The 13,214-nt window shown below is 38.4% G+C and overlaps 4 protein-coding genes across 4 annotated transcripts; 2 read left to right on the forward strand and 2 right to left on the reverse strand.

Moving 5' to 3' along the window:
• Nucleotides 1-166: 166 nt before the first annotated feature.
• Nucleotides 167-826, reverse strand: TIM23 (protein transporter TIM23; the record flags this gene model as incomplete). Its single annotated transcript, XM_455354.1, has 1 exon — nucleotides 167-826. The coding sequence occupies one exon, from the start codon at nucleotides 824-826 to the stop codon at nucleotides 167-169; it is 660 nt and encodes a 219-aa protein (XP_455354.1).
• A 1,141-nt stretch (nucleotides 827-1,967) lies between these two features.
• On the forward strand, nucleotides 1,968-2,225 carry KLLA0_F06061g (uncharacterized protein; the record flags this gene model as incomplete). Its single annotated transcript, XM_002999380.1, has 1 exon — nucleotides 1,968-2,225. One exon carries the CDS (start codon nucleotides 1,968-1,970, stop codon nucleotides 2,223-2,225), a length of 258 nt encoding a protein of 85 aa, XP_002999426.1.
• Nucleotides 2,226-4,530: 2,305 nt separating this feature from the next.
• On the forward strand, nucleotides 4,531-11,226 carry ACC1 (acetyl-CoA carboxylase ACC1; the record flags this gene model as incomplete). The annotated part of the gene is made up of 1 exon (XM_455355.1): nucleotides 4,531-11,226. One exon carries the CDS (start codon nucleotides 4,531-4,533, stop codon nucleotides 11,224-11,226), a length of 6,696 nt encoding a protein of 2,231 aa, XP_455355.1.
• Nucleotides 11,227-11,552: 326 nt separating this feature from the next.
• SMM1 (tRNA-dihydrouridine(20) synthase (NAD(+))) lies at nucleotides 11,553-12,632 on the reverse strand (the record flags this gene model as incomplete). The annotated part of the gene is made up of 1 exon (XM_455356.1): nucleotides 11,553-12,632. One exon carries the CDS (start codon nucleotides 12,630-12,632, stop codon nucleotides 11,553-11,555), a length of 1,080 nt encoding a protein of 359 aa, XP_455356.1.
• Between the last annotated feature and the right edge of the window lie 582 nt (nucleotides 12,633-13,214).

Below are 13,214 nucleotides of genomic sequence, written 5' to 3' on the forward strand. Positions count from 1 at the left end.
TCAGTAAATACGAGACATTAGGGGCATATTTCACATTTGAAACAGGATCCTCATGCAAACCATTTCTAAGACCCAATGTAATAGTAGTGTAGAATGAAAGGAAACGAAAAAAAAAGTTTATCGTGTGTTTATATATCCACAGGTTTATCCTTTTCTTTCTTTCAACTTATAAGATTACAGACTTGATACCGCACCATCCTGCAGCAGCAGCAGCCATCAAAGCGGATGCGTAACCCATTGGTTTCAATCCTCTAGAAGATCTGAAAATAGCACCAGTTAAAGCACCAGCTGCCACTGAGCCAGCAACATCATGCTTACCTCTGAAAGAATCGATCACTGAGTTGATCAAGTTGTAAGTTAAGGCCAACACACCAGCATTGTTACCCAAAAATGGACCTCTTCTTGTGATATGGTTTAATACTGTATTCAATTGCAATTTACCTGGTGAGTTAGGTGGGATGTTCTTCAACCCTTCAATGAACCCATAAGAACCACCAAGACCTAAACCAACCAAGTATACAGCACCAGTACCGTAACATAAATCGTCTGTCCAACCTCTAGATGGAATCAAACCTTGAGAACCTTCCATTGAAGAAAGCTGTTCTTCTTCCAAATCCATATACTCAACACCACGCTCTAGCCCTGCTAATGGGTGAAGCTGTGATGGACTTAATCCTCCTGGAACAGAAATAACGTTCGACACATTCGAAATTGATGATGGATCGAATCCTAGAGTTTGTTTCAGTTTATCATCATTTTGTTCAACTGGTGTAGTATTTTCTTGTGAGTCTGTAGATGACTTCTTACCACCGAAGAGCCAAGACATAGCTATACTTTATTATTATTATTATTAGCCTTAGTTTATATGGTATCGGTCAAAGGATGAAAAATCAGGAAGAGATTAGACCCGGTCCGTATTCGACAATAATGAAGCCCTGTATTTATCGGAGTATTGCCTTGATAGACTGAAATGCAATGGTAACCTAGCAAAATACCAATACGGAAAAGATGTCTTTGTCTTAGTATCTACAACTCAAACCTTCGAGGGTGATTCAACGTATCATACTACTACTTTAAACACTTTTCGATTGTAAAATTATATTTCACTAATTTTTCAAAATTTCAAAATATTTCAAGAACTACGGTTTTTTTTTTCTTCCTCTTGTTTCTTCTTGCTTCACAAGAGACTCTGTGATTTCAAGACCATTCAAGGTAAAATCAACGAATCGTACAAAATGATGATTCATGTAACCGGAACCGTTCTGCAGATGTAGCTGACCTCTGTTTTGAGCGCAGCGAAGGGTAAACAGAGAGAAAAAAATTTGTCATTTCATTTAGCATTTCTAGCGACAAAAAAAATATTTAAAACTGACGCCCGCCATGAGACAATGTTATTTCACACGACATTGCAAAAGTTATCACTGGGTTTCCAAACAGATATCAACTGAGGTATCTTTGGATGAAACTTTACCTACGCAGATTGATAGAAATCTGTAAAAAGGAGCGCATTGCCCTTAAATTCGTACAAAGAATACAAAGGAAAATTGGGGATTTGTTAGGAAACGACTTTTCTGAAATTATACATTTTCAAACCAGTATATATATATAAAGGGATCCGTATAAACCTTTCATATCAATGTACTGTCGCTAATGTTTTTTTTTAAAATCGCCTGGGATAATTTGTGAAAGCATTTCAGATACTAAGGTAGCATACATGCACTAACGCATTTCAAGGCTTCACACTTTTGAATAAACATAAATTTAATATAAAGAGTGCAGTTTTACATGAAAAGGACGCTGGAACATATGTCAGTCTGCCCCTCAGAAAAACTCCGATGAATAATTTAGAGAATCATCAATTTTCATTCTCTGATGATTTGTTACACTGTGATTACACGATAAAACACAAGCTGTTAACCCGCTTTATGACGAAAAGTTTCACCCAGTGATTGAAATACAAACAAAAAATGGCAGAACGTAGTGCTAGAGTCCAATTTGATTTGTTCGAGTCCGAAAAAGTGTTGTTGCGACACAAATGGATCAGAATATTAGAGGAGATTGACTCCGAAGTCTCAGTGACGCTTGGATTTGATCTATACAATACTAAGAAAGAGGATACGAAGTTGCACCACTGCGAGTTGAAGAAGGTGAACCAAATGAGAGTCGGTTACGACGAGTTCCTATTGAAGAAAATTAAGGAAGCTGGAATACAAAATGCGAAATGATTTCTATCAATCTAAATTTTCATTCCAACAGCTGCTCACCCCTTGTATGCTTAACGCTTTTTTCTATACCGTTGTAACAATTTGTCTATAACTTAACTATCTTTCTCTCATGTCAGTCAGTTTATACTATTTCCGCTTTTTTTTTTCTGACGTCTTGTAGTCGCAAACCACAAGAAACCGCAAGTCACGTGATCTCAAACCCTCATCTATCGCTAATCTATTCTAAAATCCAATCGTTGCAGCTTTCACATAAATAACCGCTGTATATCAACCGAATACAACTACTCCATTTCCTTCATTCAAAGATTTGTTCCCTTAAAACGCCAAACGTTCTTTCAGTCTAAAACCAAGCGCATTGCGGTTAATTGCTATTATCTGCCCAGATATAACACACTTCTTATCCTAAATTCTGTTGCATACCGTTGCTGTCAACGTGACGTGTACCAAATTGTTGGTACATGAATCATCTTGAACGACCACGGATAGTATGAACTTATGGGATCTTTATGAAATGTTCTACAGAAAAACAAAAATCCAACAACGATCCCAACAAGTTTTCAAACTTTTTCTTTCCCAAAAAAAAAATAGTGCTATGAAATTTCAAGTATGGTGAAATCACCACATCGTTTGGATGAAATGCCTAGACTGGGATGTAGAATGGATAGAACCAAGTTTTTTTTTTTTTTCTCTTCTCATCTTTTTGTTTGTTTTGTTAGTTTAGTTGAAATTTTGTCTAGATGAAGTGAAATGCACTCGGCGGCTTTTTATAAAGAAGAGGTTTTCCTGCTATTTTTTTCAAGCAAAGGGGTTTAAATAAACTTCGTGAATTTAAATTATATCAATTCTCTAAATCTTCTTAGGTTTTTATACATTGTATTTTCTGTCTTTCTGAAACCTCTTGACTCACTTTCAATTGATCAGTACTCTGTGGAAACTCATCAAGAGAAAGGGCTAACTAGAAGAGATAAGATATTTTAAAGATATCCAAGGAATAATTTTAGTTTGAAACTGAATTACTCAATATACACAACAAACAACAACAACAACTTGTATTGAGAATATTTATTTGTTCATCCTATCATATTCATTCTGATTTCCTGTTAATATTGACAATAGGAGTTTCACACAATTAAATCTGTCCCTTTTTGAGTACAACTATTACTAAAAGGTCATCAGCCCTCTGACAATTAATATCTGGATATTGCGTCAATTGTATTGAACGCATTTGCCTAGTAATACTATTTTTTTACCCTTCACGATTTTAATTTTGAGGTTATAAAGTTTAAAGAGACTTTTTTGTCCGTGAAAAGATGTATGTATAAACTAAACTAAACTATTACTAATAATGAAAACCTCTTTGGAGTTTATTTTTTGACAAGTTGAGATTGACATTGGAAACAAAGAATTACTGGAACCGCCTTACTCCTCTATTATTACTTTTCAACCAATTGTTTCTCAGAAGATTTTATCTTAATATCAGTTTTTGAGAAAATGAAGATTGTTGGGGAAAAAATACGATACTGCATATTTTGAAATTTTGAAACCGTTTCCTTTTGTACACGATTATTGCGCTAAGGTTTTTCAATGGGTTCTACTTGTTCGTTTTTGAACTTTATTTTTTGGTTGAACGAAAGTTGAAAATTGAAAATCCAATGTTTTTATGCACAATTGAGGATGGCGACTGGTAAACGACAGAAGCATCAACTCCATTTCGTCTAGTGTATGTGTGAAACCTGTCATCTGTGAAGAATAGGTATATTGTTTAGCAACGAGAACAACTAACGTTGGTATTCCTTAGAAAGCGAAACTGATAGTGTGGCTAGAAAATCCCCACATTGTTCACATCTTTCAAGCCTTCGTTTAGTACTACATTGTTCATCGCACAATAATAATATTGCCGATAATCTCATAACTGCAGCGTTCCACAGCAATATATAGGCATATGTGAACGATTTTTGCCGAGTTACAGTTTTATTTTCAGCCCACATTCGATATTACATCACTGTTCCCCTTCATTGTCTGTCTGCTGTCAAAAACTAAAACTTCATAGAGGTTAAAGAAAGTTTTGTTAAAAAGAGTAAGCATAAACCGAATAGTACGTTTGCTAGTTTCTTTTTTTCAGAAACTTTCTATTATTATCATTATTGTAACATTGATCAAATTGACTAACTTAACTCTTTACAGACTGTTCCCGGTTTTAGCTAGACATTCTCGGTTCATTCCGCTCGCCAACAAATTTACAGTTCATTTTAGCATATTTTCACCAAGACTATTCCATTCTACACGCAATATATTAAGAAGCAAAATGAGTGAGGAAAATCTTTCTGAGGTTTCAATCTCTCAAAGTAAACAATACGAAATTACTGAATATAGCGATAGACATTCCAAGTTGGCTTCTCATTTCATTGGTCTGAACACTGTGGATAAGGCAGATGATTCTCCATTGAAAGAGTTTGTCAAATCACATGGTGGTCATACTGTGATCTCAAAGGTTTTGATCGCTAACAATGGTATCGCAGCCGTTAAAGAAATCAGATCGGTTCGTAAATGGGCCTATGAAACCTTCGGCGATGAAAGAACTGTTCAATTCGTGGCCATGGCCACTCCAGAAGATCTTGAAGCCAACGCAGAATACATTCGTATGGCTGATCAATATATCGAAGTTCCCGGTGGTACCAACAATAACAATTATGCAAACGTTGACCTAATTGTTGAAGTTGCCGAAAGAGCTGATGTAGATGCAGTTTGGGCAGGTTGGGGTCATGCTTCAGAAAACCCACTACTCCCTGAAAGGCTAGCCGCTTCTCACAGAAAGATTATATTTATTGGTCCACCAGGAAATGCCATGAGATCTCTCGGTGATAAGATCTCGTCCACTATCGTTGCCCAACACGCTAAGGTTCCTTGTATCCCATGGTCTGGTACTGGTGTCGATGAAGTTCATGTTGATAAAGAAACTAACTTGGTCTCTGTCGAAGATAAAGTATACCAAGAAGGTTGTTGTTCGTCTCCAGAAGACGGTCTAAAGAAAGCCAAGGAAATTGGTTTCCCAATTATGGTCAAGGCTTCCGAAGGTGGTGGTGGTAAAGGTATCAGAAAAGTCGAAAATGAAGATGAGTTCCTGTCTTTGTACCAACAAGCTGCTAATGAAATTCCTGGTTCTCCAATTTTTATTATGAAGTTGGCTGGTAAGGCTCGTCATTTGGAAGTTCAACTTTTGGCTGATCAATATGGTACCAACATCTCTCTATTTGGTCGTGATTGTTCTGTTCAAAGACGTCATCAAAAGATTATCGAAGAAGCTCCTGTAACTATCGCTAAGCCAGATACCTTCACTGAAATGGAAAAAGCAGCCGTCAGATTAGGTCAATTGGTTGGTTACGTTTCTGCTGGTACCGTCGAATATTTATATTCTCATGATGAAGACAAGTTCTACTTCTTGGAGTTGAACCCAAGATTACAAGTTGAACATCCAACCACAGAAATGGTTACTGGTGTTAACTTGCCGTCTGCCCAGTTACAAATCGCTATGGGTATTCCAATGCACAGAATCAGAGATATTAGATTGTTATACGGTGTCGATCCAAAATCTGCATCCGAAATTGACTTTAACTTCTCTACACCTGAGTCTGCTAAAACTCAAAGAAAACCAACTCCTAAAGGTCACTGTACTGCCTGCCGTATCACATCCGAAGATCCAAATGAGGGTTTCAAACCATCTGGCGGTGCTTTACACGAATTGAACTTCCGTTCTTCTTCCAACGTTTGGGGTTATTTCTCTGTTGGTAATAATGGTGGTATCCATTCATTCTCTGACTCTCAATTCGGTCATATCTTCGCCTTCGGTGAAAACAGACAAGCTTCAAGGAAACATATGGTTGTTGCTTTGAAGGAATTATCTATCAGAGGTGATTTCAGAACTACGGTTGAATATTTAATCAAATTATTGGAAACCGAAGACTTCGAAGACAATACCATCACGACTGGGTGGTTGGATGATTTGATTTCTCAGAAAATGACAGCTGAAAAGCCTGATAGAACCCTATCTGTCATTTGTGGTGCCGCTACCAAGGCTCATATTGCCTCCCAAAAAGCCAGAGAAGATTACATCTCATCTTTGAAGAGAGGCCAAGTTCCAAACAAATCATTACTACAAACAATGTACCCAATTGAATTTATTCATGATGGTATGAGATATAGATTTACTGTTGCTAAATCAGCCGACGATCGTTATACTCTATTCATTAACGGTTCCAAGTGCGAAGTTGGCGTAAGGAAGTTATCTGATGGTGGTTTGTTGATTGCCGTTGGTGGTAAATCACACACCATTTACTGGAAGGAAGAAGTTGCTGCTACCAGATTATCAATCGACTCTAAGACAACTCTACTAGAGGTTGAAAATGATCCAACACAACTCAGAACTCCATCTCCTGGTAAATTGGTCAAGTTTTTGGTCGAAAACGGTGATCATGTTATTGCTGGCCAACCATATGCCGAAGTTGAAGTTATGAAGATGCAAATGCCATTGATTTCTCAAGAAAATGGTGTCGTTCAGTTATTGAAACAACCAGGCTCTACTCTGGCCGCCGGTGACATTCTAGCCATCTTAACTCTAGATGACCCTAGTAAAGTCAAACATGCTAAGCCTTACGAAGGCATGCTACCAGAATTGGGTGCTCCAATCGTTGAAGGTACCAAGCCTGCATACAAATTTAAATCTTTGGTCACTACTTTGGAAAACATCTTGAAGGGATACGACAATCAAGTTATTATGAATGCTTCATTGCAGCAATTAATTGAAGTGTTGAGACAACCAGAATTACCATACTCTGAATGGAAATTACAAGTTTCTGCTTTACATTCAAGATTACCACCTAAGTTAGACGAAATGCAAGAACAATTGGTCACCCGTTCATTCAAGAGAAATGCGGATTTCCCAGCAAGACAACTAGAAAAGATGTTAGAAGCTGCCTTAAATGATCCTAACGTTGACCCATTGTTTAGCACTACCATTGAACCACTTGTTGATATTACTACCCGTTACTCTAAGGGACTTGCTGCTCATGAACATTTTGTCTTTGCCACTTTCTTAGAAAACTATTACAATGTCGAAAAATTGTTCTCTGGGCCAAACATTCGGGAAGAAGACGTCATCTTAAAATTGCGTGATGAGAACCCTGACGACTTGGAGAAGGTTGTTTTAACCGTCCTAGCTCACTCCAGAGTATCAGCCAGAAACAACCTGATCCTTGCCATTTTGAAGCATTATCAACCGCTATGCAAATTGAGCTCTGAGGTAGCCGCTGCTATCGAACAACCATTGAAACACATCGTCGAATTAGAATCTAAGGCCACCGCTAAGGTTGCTCTACAAGCCAGAGAAATTTTGATTCAAGGTGCTTTGCCATCTATCAAGGAGAGAACAGATCAAGTTCAATACATTCTTAAGTCATCTGTTTTAAGCACTTCATATGGTTCATCCGAAACGAAGCGCACAAAACCTGATTTAGAAGTTTTAAAGGACTTGATCGATTCCAACTATGTTGTTTTCGATGTGTTGGCCCAATTCTTGACAAATCCAGATGATGCCGTTTCTGCTGCTGCTGCCGAGGTCTACATTAGAAGAGCATACAGAGCGTACACTATTGGTGATTTGAAGCATCAAAAGTCTTCTGGATCACCTGTAGTTGAGTGGAAGTTCCAACTTCCATCTGCTGCATTCACCTCATTGCCACAGGTTAAGAGTAAATTGGGTATGAACAGAGCTATTTCTGTCTCTGATTTGACTTATGTCTCTGACGGTGAAAACCAACCATTAAGAACTGGTTTGTTGATTCCTGCTAGACATCTAGATGATGTTGATGGTATTTTGTCGTCAGCTCTATCTTTAATTCCTTCTCATCATATGTCTACTGGCCCTGTCCCAGACAGATCTGGCTCTTCAGCCAGCTTGTCTAATGTTGCCAATGTTGTTGTGTCTTCAACTGAAGGATTTGAATCTGAGTCGGATGTTTTAAAGAGACTCAGAGAGATACTCGATTTAAACAAGCAATCATTAGTTGACTCTGCTATTCGTCGTATTACCTTCGTGTTTGGATACAGTGATGGTACATATCCAAAGTACTATACCTTCCGTGGTCCAAATTACAATGAAGATGAAACAATTCGTCACATTGAACCAGCTCTAGCTTTCCAACTTGAACTAGGTAAGATGTCGAACTTCAATATCAGACAAATATTTACTGAGAACAGAAACATTCATGTCTATGAGGCCGTTGGTAAAAACTCTCCGGTTGACAAGAGATTCTTTACCAGAGGTATTATCAGAACAGGTCGTATTAGTGACGACATTTCCATCCATGAATATTTGACTTCAGAAGCTAACAGATTAATGAGTGACATTTTGGACAACTTAGAGATCATTGACACTTCTAACTCAGATCTTAACCATATTTTCATTAACTTCTCTGCTGTATTTGACATTTCGCCAGAAGCTGTTGAAGCTGCCTTTGGCGGTTTCTTGGAAAGATTTGGCAGAAGATTGCTCAGATTACGTGTTGCCGCTGCTGAAATCAGAATTATTATCAAGGACCCTCAAACTGGCACCCCGGTTCCAATCAGAGCGTTGATCAACAACGTCTCGGGCTTTGTTGTGAAGACTGAATTGTATACAGAGATCAAGAATGCACAAGGTGAATGGATTTTCAAATCTTTAGATAAACCAGGTGCTATGCATTTGAGACCTATTGCCACTCCTTATCCTGCAAAGGAGTGGTTACAGCCAAAACGTTACAAGGCTCATTTGATGGGAACCACATACGTTTACGATTTCCCAGAGCTATTCCGTCAAGCCACCGTGGCACAATGGAAGAAACACTCTCCAAAGACCAAGTTGTCAGACGATTTTTTCATTGCAAATGAATTGATTGAAGATGAAAATGGTGAATTAACTGAAGTTGATCGTGAACTTGGTGCTAATAACATCGGTATGGTTGCATTCAAGGTTACTGCAAAAACTCCAGAATACTCTCATGGCCGTCAATTTGTCATAGTCGCCAATGATATCACTTTCAAAATTGGTTCGTTCGGTCCACAGGAAGATGCCTTCTTCAACAAGGTTACTGAATATGCAAGAAAGCGTGGTATCCCAAGAATATACTTATCTGCCAATTCAGGTGCAAGAATTGGTATTGCCGAAGAGCTTGTTCCATTGTTCCAGATTGCTTGGAATGATGAAAAAGATCCAGCAAAGGGTTTCCAATACTTATGGTTGTCAGATGAGTCTCTTGAAGAACTCAAATCTAAGGGTAAAGACAATGCTGTTGTTACCGAATGTGTTGTTGAAGAAGGTAAGGTCAGAAACGTCATTACTGCTATTATCGGTTCGGAAGATGGTCTTGGTGTTGAGTGTTTGAAGGGATCCGGTTTAATTGCAGGTGCCACTTCAAGAGCGTACAAGGATATCTTCACGATCACCTTAGTTACTTGTAGGTCTGTGGGTATCGGTGCTTATCTAGTCAGATTAGGTCAAAGAGCCATTCAAATCGAAGCACAGCCAATCATTTTAACCGGTGCTCCTGCCATCAATAAGCTTCTTGGTAGAGAAGTTTACTCTTCAAACTTGCAATTGGGTGGTACTCAGATCATGTACAACAATGGTGTTTCACACTTAACTGCTCCAGATGATTTGGCTGGTGTTGAAAAGATCATGGACTGGTTATCTTACATTCCTGCCAAACGTGATCTACCGGTTCCTATTTTGGAATCTGAAGATAAATGGGACAGAAAAATTGACTATGCTCCATCTTTAAACGAACAGTACGATGTTAGGTGGATGATTGCAGGTCGTGAATCTGCCGATGGTTTCGAATATGGTCTTTTCGATAAAGGTTCCTTCCAAGAAACCTTGTCTGGTTGGGCCAAGGGTGTTGTTACAGGTAGAGCCCGTTTAGGTGGTATTCCATTAGGTGTTATTGCCGTTGAAACAAGAATTGTCGAAAATTTGATTCCTGCTGATCCTGCTAATCCTGATTCTACCGAAATGTTGATTCAAGAAGCCGGCCAAGTTTGGTATCCAAATTCCGCGTTCAAGACAGCCCAGGCTATCAATGACTTCAATCATGGTGAACAATTGCCATTAATGATCCTAGCCAACTGGAGAGGTTTCTCTGGTGGACAACGTGATATGTACAACGAAGTTTTGAAGTATGGTTCTTTCATCGTTGATGCATTGGTTGATTACAAACAGCCTATAATTACATACATTCCTCCAACTGGTGAACTAAGAGGTGGTTCTTGGGTTGTTGTTGATCCAACTATCAATGCTGACCAAATGGAAATGTATGCTGATATAAACTCAAGAGCTGGTGTTTTGGAACCAGAAGGTATGGTCGGTATCAAATACCGTAGAGAAAAATTGTTGGCTACTATGGCAAGATTAGATGACAAGTACAGAGAGTTGAAAGCCAAGTTGGCCGATTCCACTTTGACTCCAGAAGAACATCAAGAAGTATCAAAGCAGCTTGCTATCCGTGAGAAGCAATTGTTGCCAATTTACCATCAAATTACAGTACAGTTTGCTGACTTGCATGATAGATCCGGTCGTATGTTGGCAAAGGGTGTGATCAAAAAGGAATTGGACTGGCCAGAAGCTCGTCGCTTCTTTTTCTGGAGATTAAGAAGAAGATTAAACGAAGAATATTTGATGAGAAGATTAAATAACGAGCTAGGATCTGCTTCTAGACTAGAGAAAATGGCAAGAATCATATCATGGTACCCAGCTTCTGTGAGCCAAGATAACGACAGAGAAGTTGCTACTTGGATCGAAGAAAACTACCAATTCTTGGATGAACAAGTTAAGAGTCTGAAGTTGGAAGCTTTCGCACAAAATTTGGCAAAATCTATCAGAAACGACCGTGAAAATTCCATCAATGGTTTGGCGGAAGTTTTGAAATTATTGTCTGCCAAAGACAAAGAAAAGCTTCAAAAAGCTTTGGAATGATGAACTTTTAATACCAGTTTAAATTAGCCAATTTTCTCTCTTCATAGAGGTTTTAGTATTTCATGTCAAAAGGACTCTCAAAAGATATTAGTGCTTCAGTTTTTTCTGTTGTTGTTTGTTGAACTGATGTTACATGAGTGCCTTTAGAGGTCCTTATGCTATGACACATACTTAACGTGTACAATATATATATATATACGAGCTAATAAAGATATGATTGATATATGTGAAACAAATGAGGAACTTTGAGGAATTAAAGTCTGGTTATATTATCCAGATTTCATTTTCTTGTTCTGTTCATCCGATGTGAGTTCTGAAGCTCTTTTTCAGTCAGACGTCTTCGTCGATTTGAGATTGTTCAATCTCTGTTTCTCAGCCATTTCCTTTTCACGTTCTTGGATTAAAAATGGTATTGGATCATTCAATGCACCGCCACTAGAACCTAATTGCTGACAAACATGTGCAAAGTCAGAGAGTTTACGGCATTGTGTAAAGTATTGATAGAATGGAGATTTCCCGGGAGTCATTCTATTCATCATATATTTAACATTTGCAGGATGATGGTTGTATTGGTTTGCTATATCCAGGTATTCTTTTACCGCTTTGAACCATGGCAATGGTGATTCAGAAAAAACTGTTGGATTTCTCTCAGCACAATCCGCCATCATACCACCAATAGTTTTAGGTAGGTTCAGATCACTTCGTAGCTGTTCGAAATGTTCCTTATCCCTGATAGCACCGTTCATTATTAACGATACCTTATTACGTTCACATATTTCATATATTTTTGGAATATATGCCCGGATTGGAGATTCTCTGTTTCTCATCGGGGTAGTTCTACAATGAACAGTTAAGTTCGTGATACCAGTTGCACATAATTTTTCCACCAAAGTCAAAGTATCTTCTTCATCTTTTAGGATTCTAATCTTCACGGAAATAGGTTTCCCATAAATCTTCCCAACTTTCTCAACTAACTCAATCAAAATGGAGCATAATTTATCCGGAGTCTGCAATAGAGCTGCACCCATTCCAGAATGAATGGAGAAATGTTTAGGACATCCCGCATTTACATCAATACCAGCAACATCCTCAATAACCTTGAGAGCGGCTTCGACAGCGAGCGATGGAGTTGATGTTCCGATCTGAAATATGAGTTTTCCATGCTCTACTTCTGGAACTGTCCTGAAAACCACACCAGGTTCCGTTCCCTCCCGTTTGGCAGGAATAATAAAATCGACAGTCTTCAATGTATCATTAACCTGTCTTTGACACTGTATAAGTTTCTTGTCAATGATTTCTGGGGACCAGACCAAATCTGCGCCGTGCTTCAAGGCCAACAATCTCGTTGGCAGTTCACCTGCCCTGACCATAGGCGCAAGCACTAACTTTCCTGCATATTGTACCATTTTAATTACCACGATAAATCCACTAGGATCCTACTCTCAGAAGCGTATATAGTCTACTTGATATCACTTGATTTGTCAAAGCTCATCACATCTTGTCATACCTCATCGCATCTTGAATCAACATTTTTTTTCTTCATTTCATTCCGATATTCAAAAGTCACGTGGTACCGTTTGATTCTGTTAGATGCTTCATTCCCTACCGATAGATCAGCTATTAAGATATGTGAACATTCAACACAGGAAGACAACACATATATTATGAAACAATACGACCCAAAATATTCTGTAGTGCATTCTCAGCCTCATTGGTTGTCATAACACTTCTTCATGTCCAGTTGGTAAACAAACACAAACCGAGATATTTTGATCCACCTTGCTACACCTCCAAAACGCGAAGTTTCAAATTTCCTTCCCTAGCAGCTTACCTTAGTTACGCGAGTTCAGTGAAAAAAAATGCCTACGTAATAAAAATTCTTATTGCAGGACCAGATCTGAAACATATTTGAACGGAATGCAATAACTGCACAAATAGTTCACGGTATGAACGTTTAACGTGTTGTTTGTTTTGATATTAGGTTATGT

Source organism: Kluyveromyces lactis, assembly GCF_000002515.2.
Source record: "Kluyveromyces lactis strain NRRL Y-1140 chromosome F complete sequence".
Taxonomy (NCBI): domain Eukaryota; kingdom Fungi; phylum Ascomycota; class Saccharomycetes; order Saccharomycetales; family Saccharomycetaceae; genus Kluyveromyces; species Kluyveromyces lactis.